Source organism: Furipterus horrens, unplaced genomic scaffold (genome assembly GCF_987537825.1).
Source record: "Furipterus horrens unplaced genomic scaffold, mFurHor1.1.pri manual_scaffold_2, whole genome shotgun sequence".
In the NCBI taxonomy this organism is placed as follows: Eukaryota; Metazoa; Chordata; class Mammalia; order Chiroptera; family Furipteridae; genus Furipterus; species Furipterus horrens.
The window spans coordinates 5,059,946-5,074,538 of NW_028327172.1; the positions used below are offsets into that span (position 1 = coordinate 5,059,946).

Sequence of the window (14,593 nt, forward strand, 5' to 3'; positions counted from 1 at the left end):
ATCTGAGTGTCACAGTGTATGGGGATCTATGTGTACGTTGGCCCTGCAGGGACTAGAGCGTGTCTGGGAACGGTGTCTGTGCCCTCTCCGTCCATTTCCCCACCCAGCTGAGTCCGCTTGGAATGCAAGGTCTTGTCTTGGTTTATTCAACCCATGGCAAGAAGATTGGGAGGACAGAAGGCCTCGGGGCGCAGCCAGCAAGGAGGCAGCTGGCAGGGTGGGAGAGAGCTGCTCAGGGAGGGCAGGAGACCAGATGCTGCTTCTTAACTGGTTTGTCCACTCGGGCAGTAATTGGGTACTTGGTGATGCCACAGGCGTTGTTCCCTCGCTGCAGCCGGAAATATCCCTAGGAAGTCAGAGGACATCAGGGCCAGAAGGTGGAGAGAGGCCTGTCCTGTCCTTCCCCCCAAACAGACCGCACTTACCTCCTCACCCCAGTGGGCCCCCCACGAGTTCTTCAGGATCCAGTATGGGGTGGAGTGACGAGGTTTACGTTTAGACTGGGACGAGTCTGCTTCTGCCTGCTTCCTCTCCACCGACTTGGTCTTACCAAAACCCACCAGCAGGACAGCGTGGTTCAGGTGCTGTGGGTCACAGGTGGTCGGCGTGGCCTTGATCACACCCTTCTGGTAATTCTGCAGGGGCAGAGGCAGGGGCAGGGGGGCTGAGTCTGGGACCACATCCCCTGTGTGCGCCTCCCCCCATTCCCTACCTTAACCCACCTGCAGTAGTTTCATGTTGATGGTCACAGTGATGGGGCCCTCCGTGGCCAGGTGCCGGGCCATTCCTGGGGGTAGAAGTGCCATGTGGCCATGCTTGCCCTGTTTCCCTTGCTCTTGGCTCATGGCTGTCCCCATCTGTCCTCCGCCTCTCCCCCTTCATCCATCTCTGTCTAGAGCCCAGTCTATCTGCCCTTGTCCTGGTCTGTCTGTCCCTGTCACTCCCCCCACCCATGTCTGCCTGGGTCTCCTGCTTGCCCATACCCTGCTCGTTGTCCGGCAGCATGATGAAATCCTGGATCCAGGCCACCTTTCTGTGCTTCTTGGCCTGGCACTTGTGGATTCTGGCCTGCCCCTGGAATGGGTAGTCCTTTTCGCTGGCCAGGCCACCTAGAAGTAAACAAGGCCAGCAAGGCATTCAGCTCCAGAACATGCCCCACCCCCACCCCCTGCCCGCACAGTCCCCCAGAGAGGCTCGCTCACTATTGTTGAGGACAGTTATGAACGCATCCCAGACAAAGCCACCACTACAGCCATTCCCACAGCGGTCACAGTCGAGTAGCTCTGGAGCAAAAAGGGCCAGTGGGTGACCAAGCCCTAGGCCCCACCCCCCACCAGCACACATGCCCCTTTCCCCAGCCATACCCTGCACAGACACCTCCACAGACTGCTGGGTTTTAATGGCCCACTGGGCCTCGATGTTGCCCGCCGCCGCCATGGCCCAGCAGCACTGGCAGTTTTTCTAGTGGGGAGAGGATGGGAGCTGGGTAGGGGGCCTGGGCTTTGCCCCTCTCTTCTCCCTCCCACCCCTGAGGCTGGACTGGGCCAGGCTGGGTGGGGCAGATACCTGGTTCTTGACAGATGAGAGGACACCGGATGCCTTCCGCCAGTCGCAGGTCGGGGGCACTGACTCTCCCTCCACATCAGATCCTACCTTTCTGTCCACATTGGGGACCCTTCCAGCTGCCCTCTGATTCCCATACAGTTGGCCAAACTCCTCCTCTGAGGAACAGATGGGGTTATCAAGATCACAATGTTGACCCCTTCTTTCCATATTCTGCTTCTCCCATTCCAGCTATCCACCTCCTCGGCCATTTGAGTCCCCATCATACCCTGGGGGACAAAGGCGAGGATGCTGAGGTATAGGGAGAGACCAAGTTCCTTGCTGGGGTGCATTCCCCTGCACTTGCTACCTCAGCCTTGAACTGAGCTGGGACATAGGCCTTCAGAGTACCTGTCCCTGCTCTTGGTGATTTGCAACAAGCACCCAGGCCTATGGTCCTCAGGGTCCCTTGCTGAGAAATGAATGCCGAAGGTCTGCCCCGCCATCTGCCAGTATCCCCGGAGAAGGCTTTACTTCCCCACCTACCACCCAGGGGCCAGAAGGCATCCCAGTACCTGTGAGGTCACTGAATGGAGTCACCCCAAACTCCGCTGTGCCCAAGTCCTCCTCCTGCAGCCGCTGAGCTTGGGCCAGGTTGTGAGCAAAGATATCCAGGCGGCGAGCATGCTCTGTACCAAAACAAGGTCTTTCTAGGCTGGCTTCCAAGCCCTTGGGGGCAGGAAGTGGTCACCTGCTGGGTGTCCTCCCACCTGCACTTGCCCAGAGCACTGGCTTCTTTCCAGTGGCCCCTGCAGATTCTGCTGCAGATACCTGGGCCAAGGAAGTGGCTTGCTAGCCCACCTAGGGTTGGGTTTTCCCAGGAGGCAGGACAGACATCTACCCACCCTGGGGGGGAAGCCAAGTAAAGGGTCTGAAGGCCAAGTGACTCAGAATGGAAAAGTGGGTGGTCAGAGACAGGCTTCCTGTTGGCAGGTCGCCTCCTTCACACCTCTGATCACATGCCTGGGGCTGGGACATGGCAGGAGTGTGGGAGGATGGGGTACAGGTCCATGACATGGGCTGAAAAGTACCCACATCCTTCTGAAGGAACTGAGACCCAGAGAGCGGGCAGGAACAGGGTTGGCAACTCAGGGTGGAGAAGGAGTCCCCAACTTGGGGACAAAATGGGTATCCTTAGGAGTTTCCTACATGAACTCATGACTAGATGGTGTTCTCCTGCCCACTGCCAGGAGTCAGGAATGTGGTTATGGAGGTGAAGGATCCTCTAGGACTGGGCAGATCCCCCCAACAGCTGCCACCTTCCTCCACATTCATAGCAAAGAATGACCCTGCCCCCCTTGTGCATTCAGGAAACACGGAGGACACTCAAGCCTTTCTGCTCTTACACTGAGAGCTTTAGCCAAGCCCCACTTCCCACCCTGACCCTTGATTTCTTCATCAATTAAAAGGGAGACGGGGGGCTGGACTGGAGGTATAGGGGGCCCATGATACCTGTTGGGTTCGAGTAACTCCGGTTGTACTGGATCTGGAACAAAGTGAAGACCTCTTTCAGCTCCAGCGGCCGGGGACCTGGGTCCTGGAAGGAACCAAGGGTGGTGAGGGAGGGGGTTGGGTGAAGAATCCTTGCGGAACACATTGGCTTCCAGCCAGGACTGGATGAGGGGATCACCCAGTTAGCCTGTTCTGTCTCCCCGTGTGAGGTGGGCATGTCAGTCAGAGGGCACCAGGCGATTGTTTCTGACCGGGTGAGCCCCAGGCATGGGGCTTGCAGAGGCAAGGGTATGGGCAATGGGCTGCGGGCACTTACCTGGTCTCTGATGCCTTGGGCCAGACCTGCCACCAACAGGGCCAGGCGACAGGAAAGATAGACAGGTAGTGTCATGTTGCTGCAGACCAGATTACTGGGGGGCAGGAAGCTGTGCACACCAAATTGGAGGGGATGAGGGGGTGGAGCTGGAGAAACCAAGAAGAGGAAACCAGTCTGGGAGGGGCAGGCAGACCCTTCAAGGAAGAGGCATTCAAGCTTTTAACCCTACGTAGTCCTCAGCCTGCCCACTCTCCCTTCCCACCCATTTTTTCTTTATTCAAGAGAGAGTGCCCACCCTGTTGTGGGCAATTCTTGGGATCCAGAGGGCAGTGATATAAAGCCATCCAGTCCTGTGACGGGTAAGCCCAGGGGCCTATGGGAGTCACAGGCCCCAACAACTGACTGAGTATGGATAGAGGGTGGTTAGTGCCCCCTGAGGATGCACTCTTGCTCATCCTACAAAGCTTCTTCAGCTCAAGGGTCACCTCCGAGAAGCCTTCCCTGCTCTCCCATCCTCTGGTGTGACCTGCAGCTCCTCAAGCCCTCGCTATGTCTACGCCTGCTGGGCATCTGCCTTCCAAACACACACCAGAGGTGTCTGCGGCACCTGCATCCTCAGCTCCCAGGGTGCAGCTGGGCATGGAGCAGGCCTGATGGGTGTTGCTGACTGAACAGTCGGTCATCGTGGGTTTTAAACAGGGCAATACAAGTGGCGGGTGGAAGTTGAGGGGACGAGCAGTGGCAACCTCTGCCTCCTTTTGTTCCTCATTATTGTCACAATGTGAGTGGGGATGAGGGTGCAGAAAAAAAGGGAGGTGGGGCAGTGGAGAGCGAGAGGGGAAAAATTGGGACAACTGTAACAGAACAACAATAGAAAGAAAAAGAAAGGAAGGAAGGAAGGAAGGAAGGAAGGAAGGAAGGAAGGGAGGGAAGGAAGGAAGGGAAGGAAGGAAAGGAAGGAAGGAAAGAAGGAAGGAAGGAAGGAAGGAAGGAAAGAAGTAAGGAAGGAAGGAAGGAAAAGGAAGGAGGATTGGCATCTCAGATAGAGCAAGGCCAAGCCTGTGAAGTCAAGGGCTGGGTATGGGTACACCTGTCACTGCTGCCTCGGTTGTAAGGGGTCCTTAGGCTGGGGCTCTCCCTTGTGAGCCTCCAGGCTGGGAACCAGGCCCCCAAGATCAGAGATGGGGAGAAAAAACTCTCTTTCTAAGGGTTCCATGCAGACGTGAGAGAGGAGAAGGGAGAAGGGCTCCGACCTGGGGATTCATTTATTCGTGTGCTCATGACCTCATTTCCTCATTCATTAGGAATCTGTCCCATTTTGCTGCACCGCCCCCACTACCACCCCAGACAAGAAGCCAAGGGACGCCTCTGTTTGGAAAAAAGGACCATGCTGCTTTTATTAAAATTCAGTAAATAGACCATCCACAGAGGGGCACCTGGCTCCGTGGTTCTAGACCCCAGTCCTATGCCCTAAGTGAGCCTTGGACTGTGTGACCAATGACTAAAGCTCCGTGTGTGTCAGCCCTCAGAGCGTGAGGTCCCAGTGTGGGCACAAAAGGGGGTGTCATAAACTCTGTCTCTGTGGTGGTGAGGGCTGTGGAAATTTGGGGGACGAGAGACTGGGTGTGTGTGGCTGGGTGACCTTCCTCTTTGACCCACTCCTTCCCTCCCTTAACTGTGAGCCCCACAAAGCCAGGAGATTTTAGTCTTTTTTCGACGAGTACTGCGTCCCTTGTGCCTAACGCAGAGCCTGGCCTGTGGTGGCCACTCAGTAAACATTTGTTGAATGAATGAATGAACTTCTCCACTCATTTTGCCCACTCATTTGTTCATTGACTTGCTCATCCTGCCACTCCTGGCTGGCACCCAGTGAGGGACTGGACATGGGCCCAGGGGCCTCAGGGGCTCACTGCCTGGGAGGAGCTCATGACTTGGTAGGAGAGAAACACCAACCAAGAAAAGGCCTGGTGATCCAGTGCAAAAGGAATGAAGGCAAGGAAAGTCGTTAAGAGTCGCAGAGGTCAGGAGAGGTGTTCTGAGGAAGTAACTCTGAGTGATAGGTGCACTCGGGCCTAATAGTGCAAAGATGGAGGTTTGGTCCAAGTTTGAGATACCAGCTGTGCACCCAGCCATTCCCTCATGGGCCTCTGTTCCTCTTCTCTAAGTGGCAGTGACAATTCCTTTGACTGGAATGACTCTTCTTGGAGCACCTTTGATCCTGACTGGCACAGAGCAGGTGTTCAAATGGTGGGTTCTTAATGCTCTACTGTGGGGCAAAGAGCCCAGACGGTCCTGGAGTCAGAGGGGCTGGAGTTCACATCCTGTCCTTGCCCCTTGGTCTGTGCCTGGGCAAGTCGCAGCCTCTCTCATCTGTGAAATAGGGTGATAATGACACCCCTGACACCCCTTTCCTGACTTGGAGGATTGCACGAGGGTACACACTGATGCCTGGAATAGTTAGATCTTAATGATCAAGTGCTAGTACTTTTATTATCATTTAAGATAACGGCTTATTAAGATATACAATTCACATGCCATAAAATTCACCTTTGTCAAGTGTACAGTTCAGTGTTTTTTTTAGTGTATCTGCATAATGGTGCAATCATGGCCACAATCGAATTTCCGAGCATTCTCATCATCCCCAAGAAACCCCATGCCCATTAGCCACTCCCTGTGACCCTTCCCCCTGGTAAACACGAATCTAGTTTGTCTCTCAGATTCGCTTATTCTGGCTGTCACATAAACAGAACATGTTGCCTTTTGTGTCTGGCTTCTTTCACTTAGTATAACATTTTCAGGATTTATATGTGGTAGCACATATCAGTTCTTTATTCCTTTTTATGGATGAATAAATGTTTATCCATTCATAAGCATTTTGTTTATCCATTCATAAGTCAATGGACACTTCATTGTTTCTACATTTTGGTTTTTATGAATAGTGTTGCTATGAACAGGGGGTACATAATTTTGCATGTGTGTGAACATGTTTTTAATTTCCCTGGGTATATACCTAGGAGTCAGGTTGCTGGGGTCATGTAACGTCTTGAGAACCTGCCAGAATTTTTCCAAAGCGGTGCAGCATCTTGCATTCCTACCCACATTGTATGAAGGTTCCATTTTCCCCATGTGCTTGTCAACACTTATTAATGTCTGACTTTTTGGTTTTAAAAAGCTGTTATTTTTAACCTCCTCACTCAAGCAGCTGGGAAGGATCTGGGGGTGGGGGAGACCTCTCCAGTTCACCCTGAACCTAGTTCTCACCTTGGGAAGCACGAAATGTCCCTTCCCAGGCACACCCCCTCCTAGAAACCCCCCTCCCCCGGCGGGACTGCGTTGGGGGCGATAGTGATAAACGGGTAGGAAAGGGAAGGGAGGGCCTGGCAGACAGCTGTGTGCCCCCCGGCGGGGGATCCCCGGACACGCGGCCCTTTCCCGTCCGGCTCCGCCCTGAGACGTGCGCAGGGCGAGGCTCCGCCCCTTCCTGGGAGCCAGCTCCGCCCAAACTCCTCCCCCAAAGGCGCTCCCTGCACTTGGGGAAGGAGGTGGAAACCCAGGGGAGGGGAACGTGGGTGGGCGGAGGCCCGGGAAGGCTCTGGCACAACACCCTGGCGTCCTGCTCGCTCAAGTTTGGCCCTGCCCGCCTTCTCAGGGGCTTCCATTCATTCTGGGCCAAAAGGGAACTGCAGCCCTCGCCCCCAAACTGGTGTAGCTTCGAGGACCGAGGGCTCGAGGAGGCTGCCCTGGAATGGAGGGACCACCTGGCTGAAGACAGCCTCGGGACTGGAGGGGAGAGGAAACAAAGATGAACAGCTCCGGGCTTGGGAGCGTGTCGTTCTCGGACGAGGGCCTGGGGACCCTGAAGGAAGTTTTAATATTTTCGGAGTGACTGTCCGGGAGCATAGAAGAAAATTCGTAGGGTTTAGATTGAGTACCTGGTGGCCCCAGTATTATGTTAGCTCTAGGTGCCCAGGATGACATTCTGGGAAGCGCAGAAGGAGTCGGGGGGCCTCGACATTAAGATGTGGGTGCACAGAATGGAATTCTGGGGGAGCAGATTAGGTAGTGGTCTGGGTGCGCAACGTGACACTCGGGTGCACCAAGTGAGGGCCTGGGGACTCCCGGGTGTCTGGGGGCCTGGTATCAGGGCCAATGCCAGCAGGATCTAGCGCTAGGGGACCCTGGCCCAGAGCCAAGAGGCGGCTCCGGGAGGCGCCGCGGGGGACCGGGTGGGGGCCTGCGGCCGGCCAGGGGCGGAGAAGCGGGGGGTCGGGGTCCCTCCCCCTGGCGCGCGCTCAGGAATCCGCCGAGGGGCGGGCGGAGGCGCCGGGGTGGGCCGCGCCGCGGCAGGCGGGCGGGCGGGGGGCGCTTCCTGGGGCCGTGCGTCCAGGGAGCTGCGCCGTCTGCCCGTCGGTCTGCCCGCAGGCACTGCCGAAGCCAGCCGAGCCGCCGGAGCCGCGGGGGCGTCGCAGGCCCAAGTGAGTGGCCGCCCGCGGGGGGAAAGCGCGAGCCGGAGTCTCGGCGCAGTCGGCGTCAGCGAGGAGCCAAGAGGCCCGCGCTCCTCTGCCCGCGCCACTGTGGGACCCGGCGGGGGCGGGGCGGCCCTGGGCGGGTGGGCCCCGAACCCCGGCCTGCGCGAGGAGTCGGCCCTCGGCCCTGGGAGGCTCCGGGGTCCTAAGTGCGGTCCCGAGCGGGAGGCGGCTTGGGTCAGGGCTCTTAGTCCTGGTACAGGGAATAGGGGTGCGGTGGCAGAGGCCCCCTGACCCCTGCCCACCACCTCCCAGTCTCAGGATGCTCCCCTTCGCCTCCTGCCTCCCCGGGTCTCTACTGTTCTGGGCGCTGCTGCTGTTGCTCTTGGGGGCAGCGTCTCCCCAGGATTCGGAGGAGCCTGACAGCTACACGGTGGGGACCGTGGGGCCACTGGCCTGGGCTGGGCTGGGCAGGGACACAGAGACCAGGATCCTGGGGTGGCCACTGCTGGGGAAGATTCTCCCCTCCCCTGGCTGGTGGAGCAGTTGGGGCCATTGTTTGGAGCAGTCCCGGGAGGGTGGCTAGGCTCAGGGCCCTGGTCTTGGCCTGGTCAGTTGGAAGGGACAGGGGATGAACACTGGCCACTGCTGGTCCCCTTGTAGGAATGCACAGATGGCTATGAGTGGGACCCTGACAGCCAGCACTGCCGGGGTGAGTGTGCCTGGGGGACTGACCCACCCCTCAGGAACTGGAAAGGTAACGCAACCCCAGTTCCCAGAGCTGCAGCAGGAGGCCAGTGGCCTGTCCTCTGCCCAGCTCTGGTTTGCCAAAGCCAGCTCTGGTTCTCTGGAGGCAGCTCAGCTAGAAGTAGAGAATCCATCCAGGCCCCTCCCTCTCAGAGAAACCCGGGACACCCTGCCCCCACCTCTGAGTAGGCAGGAGAGCGACAGGGCACCATCCCCAGCAGCACCTTTTGTAACTGCTCTCCTACCCAGCTGTGGCCTTCCCATCACATCCCGGAAGGACAGTGTCTGTGGGGATGTATAAAAAGGCCTGCACATCATTCTTGGGCTGAGCCAAGGTCAGCGTTTTGGAGAGGGATCAGGATTCTCTTACAGGCAAGAGAATGGGGTGACTCTGGGAACAGCCACCTCACTATCAGCCCTGGCAGACTCCTGGGAGGGGTCCTGGGCAGGCAGCCTTAGCTTGTTGAGTAGAGAGGGAAGGCCCTGCCTGGGTCACATAGCTGAGAGAAGGCAAAGCTGGGCTCCCCCCTCTCCCCTCCTCGATGGCCAGCCCGGGAGACTGGCTGTGCCCAGCAGGCCCCTCTCTGCAGATGTCAACGAGTGCCTGACCATCCCCGAGGCCTGCAAGGGGGAAATGAAGTGCATCAACCACTACGGGGGCTACTTGTGCCTGCCCCGCTCGGCTGCCGTCATCAACGACCTGCATGGCGAGGGACCACCGCCCCCAGTGCCCCCCGCTCAACACCCCAACCCCTGCCCACAAGGCTATGAGCCTGACGAGCAAGAGAGCTGTGTGGGTAAGGGTCCCCCTGGCACAGAGGCTTGCTGTCCTCCTACCAGGTGTCTACCACCGCATCTTAAAAGCTCAGATCTCATGTTCCTCCCTTGCTCAGAAGCCTCTTCAGGGCCACTGGGATACCATCCAGACCCTTGCCCAGATCCTCACTTTGTGTGGGGCCTGCCACACAGGTGGCCCCAGCTCCTGTCCCACTGTCCTTGCCAGCCTCCAGGATCCTCCCCTCCATTCCTGCGGACACACTTGCAAGAGCTCTGCCTCTTAGCCTCTGCTCCTTTGCCCCCTTCCTGATCTGGCCCCCTCCCTGGGCACCATGAACCTTGGAGGAAGGCCCTGGAATTAGTGCTCCTAGGAGTATGGGTAGGGCCTTGTTTCTTGTATTTCCCTGGCATGGGCCCTCACAGATTAGGGCTGCCTTTCCTGTTGGCTTCCAGGCTGGAGGACTGTTATTTGTGCTGTTGGGAGGGTCTATTCCATGTATTTTGGGGGTGCATCACCCACATGCCTTTGTGAGTGGTTCCTGACCTGTGTCAGGAACATTGAGGTGTCTGTCACGTGGGGTGGTGCATGCGCTCCCAGGCAGGGGCTGAGCGGTGTCACCTGCAGATGTGGATGAGTGTGCTGAGGCTCTGCACGACTGCCGCCCTAGCCAGCAATGCCACAACCTGCCTGGTTCCTACCAGTGCACCTGCCCTGACGGCTACCGCAAGATTGGGCCTGAATGTGTGGGTGAGTCCAGGAGCTGCCTCGCTAGTTTCTGCTCTGTGCCCCTGGCCTGGCTCTCACCCTAGCACCTGATCCCCATTTCAGCCCACCCCCAGGCTTCATCCCAGGCCCCTGCCACCTCTGTCACCAGACATAGCACCATATGGGTGTATGTGTGAGTCCGGGCTGACCTGGCCCAGCCCAGCTCCCAGACGCATACAAGACTGGGTGGCAAGGCCTTGCGTTCCAGGTGGCTTGAGCCCCGCCTGACGCCTGCCTCTGCCCTCCTTTCCCTGCCTCCATCCCAGATATAGATGAGTGCCGCTACCGCTACTGCCAGCACCGCTGTGTGAATTTGCCTGGCTCCTTCCGCTGCCAGTGTGAGCCAGGCTTCCAGCTGGGGCCCAACAACCGCTCCTGTGTGGGTGAGGCTGGGCTGGGCCAGGCTCCTGGGTCTGGGGTGGGGTGGGGTGGGGAGCTCCCTTCCTGAGCAGCCCAGGTGGACGGGTGAAATGGGGGCTCTGGGCTGCTCCTTGGCTCTCACTCTTCTCACTTCTCCTGGCACCCCCAGATGTGAATGAATGTGACATGGGAGCTCCATGTGAGCAGCGCTGCTTCAACTCCTATGGGACCTTCCTGTGTCGCTGCCACCAGGGCTACGAGCTGCACCGGGATGGCTTCTCCTGCAGTGGTGAGCGCTCCAGCCCTGCCAAGTGTTCCTCCATTGGTCCCCCTGCGGCACGCTGTGCCTCCTGCCTGTGTTTGACGCCTCCATGTCCTGTTCATGCTGCACACATGTACCCCTATATACCCCACCCACAGCTGGTTTCAGGGCACCTGCAGACACTGCCCACCACAACTCCCATCCCAGTAGGAAAGAGGAGGAGAGAAGTTAGGTCTCCCCTGAAGCTCAGTGGAGAGACTGAGCAAGGATGTGGGTCACCCCCTCCTTGGGGAGTAAGGCTCGCCTGCATTCAAATCCTGGATTGTGACAAGTCACTCTTCTCTCTAAACCTATTTGTTCATCTGTACAATGGGTTGTCTTGAGGATTAAGTAGGAAAATGACCAGACAGGCTTCATCAAGTCCCAAGCGGCAACGCTTTAAAAAGTGAATATCATTTATCCAGAACCTCCCCTGTGCAGGGCACTTCCCTTACATACTTGGCCTTATTTAATCCTGCCAACAACCCCATGAGGAAAGTATGATATTTTTCCCTTTATCTGCAAAATGAGGCTGTTGATACCTCCTTCAAGGTTTGTTGTGAGGCTTGCAAGAAAATAGTAAGTATAAAGTCCTTCAGCAAAGAGAGGTTAAGTGATTTGCTCAGGAGCACACAGCTAGGGTGAGATGGGTCCAGGGCTCCACCCCAACTTCTCATTCCATGTCAACTGGCCACGTTCCCTGTTTATGTTGTTTTGCTGCTGAGGACCCATTGGTACCTGGCTCAGGGCTAGGCAACATGAGGGAAACCAGGGAAGAAAACCTGGCTCCTGCCTGTGCAGATCACAGTTGGCAGGAGGTGACTGTGTGCTTGGGCTGATTGTGGGCTGCCGAAACTGGGAAAGTTATTGAAAACCAGAGCAGCCTGGGCTTTCAAGGCTCAGCTAGTCTAACCAGTGGTCCCCAACGTTTTTGGCCCCGGGGACCCATTTGTGGAAGACAGTTTCTCCACGGACTGGGGTGGGGAGGATGGTTTCAGGGTGATTCAAGCACATTACATTCAGGCTCACCTGCTGTGTGGCCCTCTTCCTAACAGGCCCGGACCATTACCGGTCCACGGCCCAGAGGTTGGGGACCCCTGGTCTAACCTATTCCTTTTACTGACAGCAAAATTGAGATTTCCAAAACTCAGTAAGATGTAAAACCAGGCCTCTAGTGCTTTCATGTAGTTTCACCTTACAGTCCTAGGGCTGTAAGTCCCATGAGCTGGGGGTCTTTGGATTCTCCATACCCCTACTGTGCTCTGCATGGCTGTCTCATCCCGCTCTGTCTTCCCACACTGGGCCTAATAGGAAGCTTGGCTCTCTCTCTAACCGTCTGTGGGACTGAACTGAGAGGCTTGCCCTTGACCCAGAGTCTTCCTCCCTCCTCTCCCTCAGATATTGATGAGTGCAGCTACTCCAGTTACCTCTGCCAGTACCGCTGTGTCAATGAGCCAGGCCGCTTCTCCTGCCACTGCCCGCAGGGCTACCAGCTGCTGGCCACACGTCTCTGCCAAGGTACAGGTTGCCCACGTGGGGTGGGCAGGGAGGTGTCAGGGTTGGTAGCCTGATGTCCAGGTTCCAGCCCCTCTCCCCTGGCACAGACATTGATGAGTGTGAATCCGGTGCACACCAGTGCTCTGAGGCCCAAAGCTGTGTCAACTTCTATGGGGGCTACCGTTGTGTGGACACCAACCGCTGCGTGGAGCCCTACGTCCAGGTGTCCGACAAGTGAGTTAATGCGACACCAGCCCCCCACCCCTGTACTACAACTCCCATTGGGCTCTGCTGCGACTGGGGTTTGTTAGGGCTGGCAAGTGCCCCGAGGGCCAACTGGAGTTGTAGTCCTTCATTACAACCATGCGCACTGTGCTGGGAGTAGGAGGATCCTTTTGGGATCCCTAATTTTGAGGGTGGGCTAAAGTTGAGGAATGGGCTAAGACCTCACTTGTGTCCCTTTCTCGGGGCCTGTAGTCGCTGCCTCTGCCCAGCCTCCAACCCCCTGTGCCGGGAGCAGCCCTCATCCATCGTGCACCGCTATATGAGCATCACTTCGGAGCGGAGCGTGCCTGCCGATGTGTTCCAGATCCAAGCGACCTCCGTTTACCCCGGCGCCTACAATGCCTTTCAGATCCGTGCCGGGAACTCGCAGGGGGACTTCTACATTAGGGTAAGGCTTACCCCTAACCCTACCCCTCAAATGACACGCATAACCCAACATTGAATTTCAGGAAACCTCGGTTATGCCATCATGCCCCGCCTCTTCTCAAAACCCCACCCCCGGGAGGCGGAATTTCTGTAGAAAGGTAGGGGTGTTCTGAATTCCCTTGGTGCAAACTGCAGGCTGTTAAATGTAATTCTAACGCACTCAAACACGGGGGTTCGAGTCCCCCTGCTGGTTTCTGTATCCGGCCCCAACTTCTTCACCCTTAGAACACGTGACTGACATGAGAGTCCTTTCGAGGTTACAGGCAGAGTCCAGGAAGGGCAGAGAGAGAGTGGGGGTGGAGGGGAGAACGAACAGGGTTCTGGGGTTAGGGAATCAGCTCTGCTGGTGGAGCTGTTAGGAGGGAAGGGTCCAGGTGTGACTCGGTGAGAGGCGTGCAAGAGTCCATCTGGTATCGGTGCCTGTTTTCTTTCTGAAATTGAAAGCTGTGAAGGGGAATCTGCCTGCTCCACATCACTAAAGGCCTCACCACGCCCCAGAGTCACACCTGGCCCTCAATTGTCAGTTGACCCTAGTTAAAGAACTAGCTGGAAAGCATGGGAAGAGCACCAGTGGAAGATTTCTAAGGGCAGGAACCTGGGTGCAGGAGATATCAAGGGTGTCATGGAGCCAGATGACAGCCTGGCCAGGGCTCTCTACTTGACAGTCAGTTGGTTGTGGGTGCAAAATGGGGGGCAGGGAGGTGATGCTGGTGGAGGGTCCTGGCGCTCAGGTTGACGCAATCTACATGTCCCCCCACCCACTGTGCCCTGCAGCAAATCAACAATGTGAGCGCCATGCTGGTCCTCGCCCGGCCTGTGACAGGCCCCCGGGAGTATGTGCTGGACCTCGAGATGGTAACCATGAACTCCCTCATGAGCTACCGGGCCAGCTCTGTACTGAGACTCACCGTCTTCGTGGGGGCCTACACCTTCTGAGGAGTGGGAAGAGCTCTCAGGGAGGGGAGGCCCCTGTAGCCAAGGAGCCTGGGGTTCAGGGATGACCGTATTCTGCTAAAAGGGAGGATGCTATTGTGAAGGATAGAGAGGCAATAAAGGGAGAACGAAGGAGTCCTGGTGGCTGAGGTAGGTGGGTGACACTGTAGTGAACCCCAGACTGGGGAGGGGGCCAGGCTTGTGGGAGGCGGGCTAAGTCCGCCTAAAGCAGGAGTTGGCTCAGGCTGAGGGGACCCCTTTGACAGGAGTTGGGAGCTGTATTCCCAAGGCTGGGATTGGTCCGCCAAGGGCATGAGAACCACCCTGAGAAGGCAGGAGGTAATGAGGCTGCAGACTCCAGGCCCCAGCAGAAATCGGGGCTTGGCTGGAAACCCTGCTCTAGATAGCGCCAGGAGGCGCTGGGTTTCAATCCTACCTTGGCTAAAAACTATCAATTTGGACAAACCCTAGTAGCTCCCTGGGCCTGTTTCCCAATCCATAAAACGAGGCAACTGGATCATTAGTGCTTTTTAAACTAACCCCCACCCCAAGCTACAGAACCTTTGATCAAAGGAAATTTTATTTGATCAGGGACCCTCTGACAACATAAACTAGATTCAAAGTTGCAACACCTCACCGACTCCACCTTCTTGCCAGTCTCAGTG

General features: G+C 56.9%; 2 protein-coding genes across 3 annotated transcripts; one reads left to right on the forward strand and one right to left on the reverse strand.

Moving 5' to 3' along the window:
- Positions 1 to 125: 125 nt before the first annotated feature.
- CTSW (cathepsin W) lies at positions 126 to 3,449 on the reverse strand. Of its 2 annotated transcripts, XM_090267447.1 has the most exons (10): positions 3,371 to 3,449; positions 3,055 to 3,139; positions 2,118 to 2,231; positions 1,567 to 1,721; positions 1,365 to 1,461; positions 1,203 to 1,283; positions 984 to 1,109; positions 723 to 787; positions 426 to 635; positions 126 to 346 (listed from the first exon to the last, which is right to left on the reverse strand). In XM_090267447.1, exons 1-10 carry the CDS (start codon positions 3,443 to 3,445, stop codon positions 233 to 235), a joined length of 1,122 nt encoding a protein of 373 aa, XP_090123573.1. In that variant the 5' UTR covers positions 3,446 to 3,449; the 3' UTR covers positions 126 to 232. The 2 variants fall into 2 exon arrangements, with proteins under 2 accessions (XP_090123573.1, XP_090123572.1); XM_090267446.1 differs by having other exon boundaries at positions 1,203 to 1,461.
- A 4,378-nt stretch (positions 3,450 to 7,827) lies between these two features.
- EFEMP2 (EGF-like fibulin extracellular matrix protein 2) lies at positions 7,828 to 14,561 on the forward strand. Its single transcript, XM_090258358.1, has 11 exons — positions 7,828 to 7,845; positions 8,152 to 8,269; positions 8,500 to 8,548; positions 9,174 to 9,380; positions 9,986 to 10,108; positions 10,393 to 10,509; positions 10,656 to 10,775; positions 12,186 to 12,305; positions 12,392 to 12,518; positions 12,762 to 12,957; positions 13,770 to 14,561. The coding sequence occupies exons 2-11, from the start codon at positions 8,159 to 8,161 to the stop codon at positions 13,929 to 13,931; spliced, it is 1,332 nt and encodes a 443-aa protein (XP_090114484.1). The 5' UTR covers positions 7,828 to 7,845; positions 8,152 to 8,158; the 3' UTR covers positions 13,932 to 14,561.
- Positions 14,562 to 14,593: the final 32 nt, after the last annotated feature.

What these genes read in the sequence shown, in the direction of transcription:
- EFEMP2 (XM_090258358.1), top strand. Translation starts at nt 8,159, where the DNA reads ATGCTCCCCTTCGCCTCCTGCCTCCCCGGGTCTCTACTGTTCTGGGCG. An exon ending in CAACAACCGCTCCTGTGTGG is followed by an intron (nt 10,510 to 10,655) that starts GTGAGGCTGGGC and finishes TGGCACCCCCAG; the next exon opens with ATGTGAATGAATGTGACATG. An exon ending in TACGTCCAGGTGTCCGACAA is followed by an intron (nt 12,519 to 12,761) that starts GTGAGTTAATGC and finishes CGGGGCCTGTAG; the next exon opens with TCGCTGCCTCTGCCCAGCCT.
- CTSW (XM_090267446.1), bottom strand. Translation starts at nt 3,445, where the DNA reads ATGACACTACCTGTCTATCTTTCCTGTCGCCTGGCCCTGTTGGTGGCA. An exon ending in TCTCATCTGTCAAGAACCAG is followed by an intron (nt 1,462 to 1,566) that starts GTATCTGCCCCA and finishes TCTCCCCACTAG; the next exon opens with AAAAACTGCCAGTGCTGCTG. An exon ending in CATAACTGTCCTCAACAATA is followed by an intron (nt 1,110 to 1,202) that starts GTGAGCGAGCCT and finishes GTTTACTTCTAG; the next exon opens with GTGGCCTGGCCAGCGAAAAG.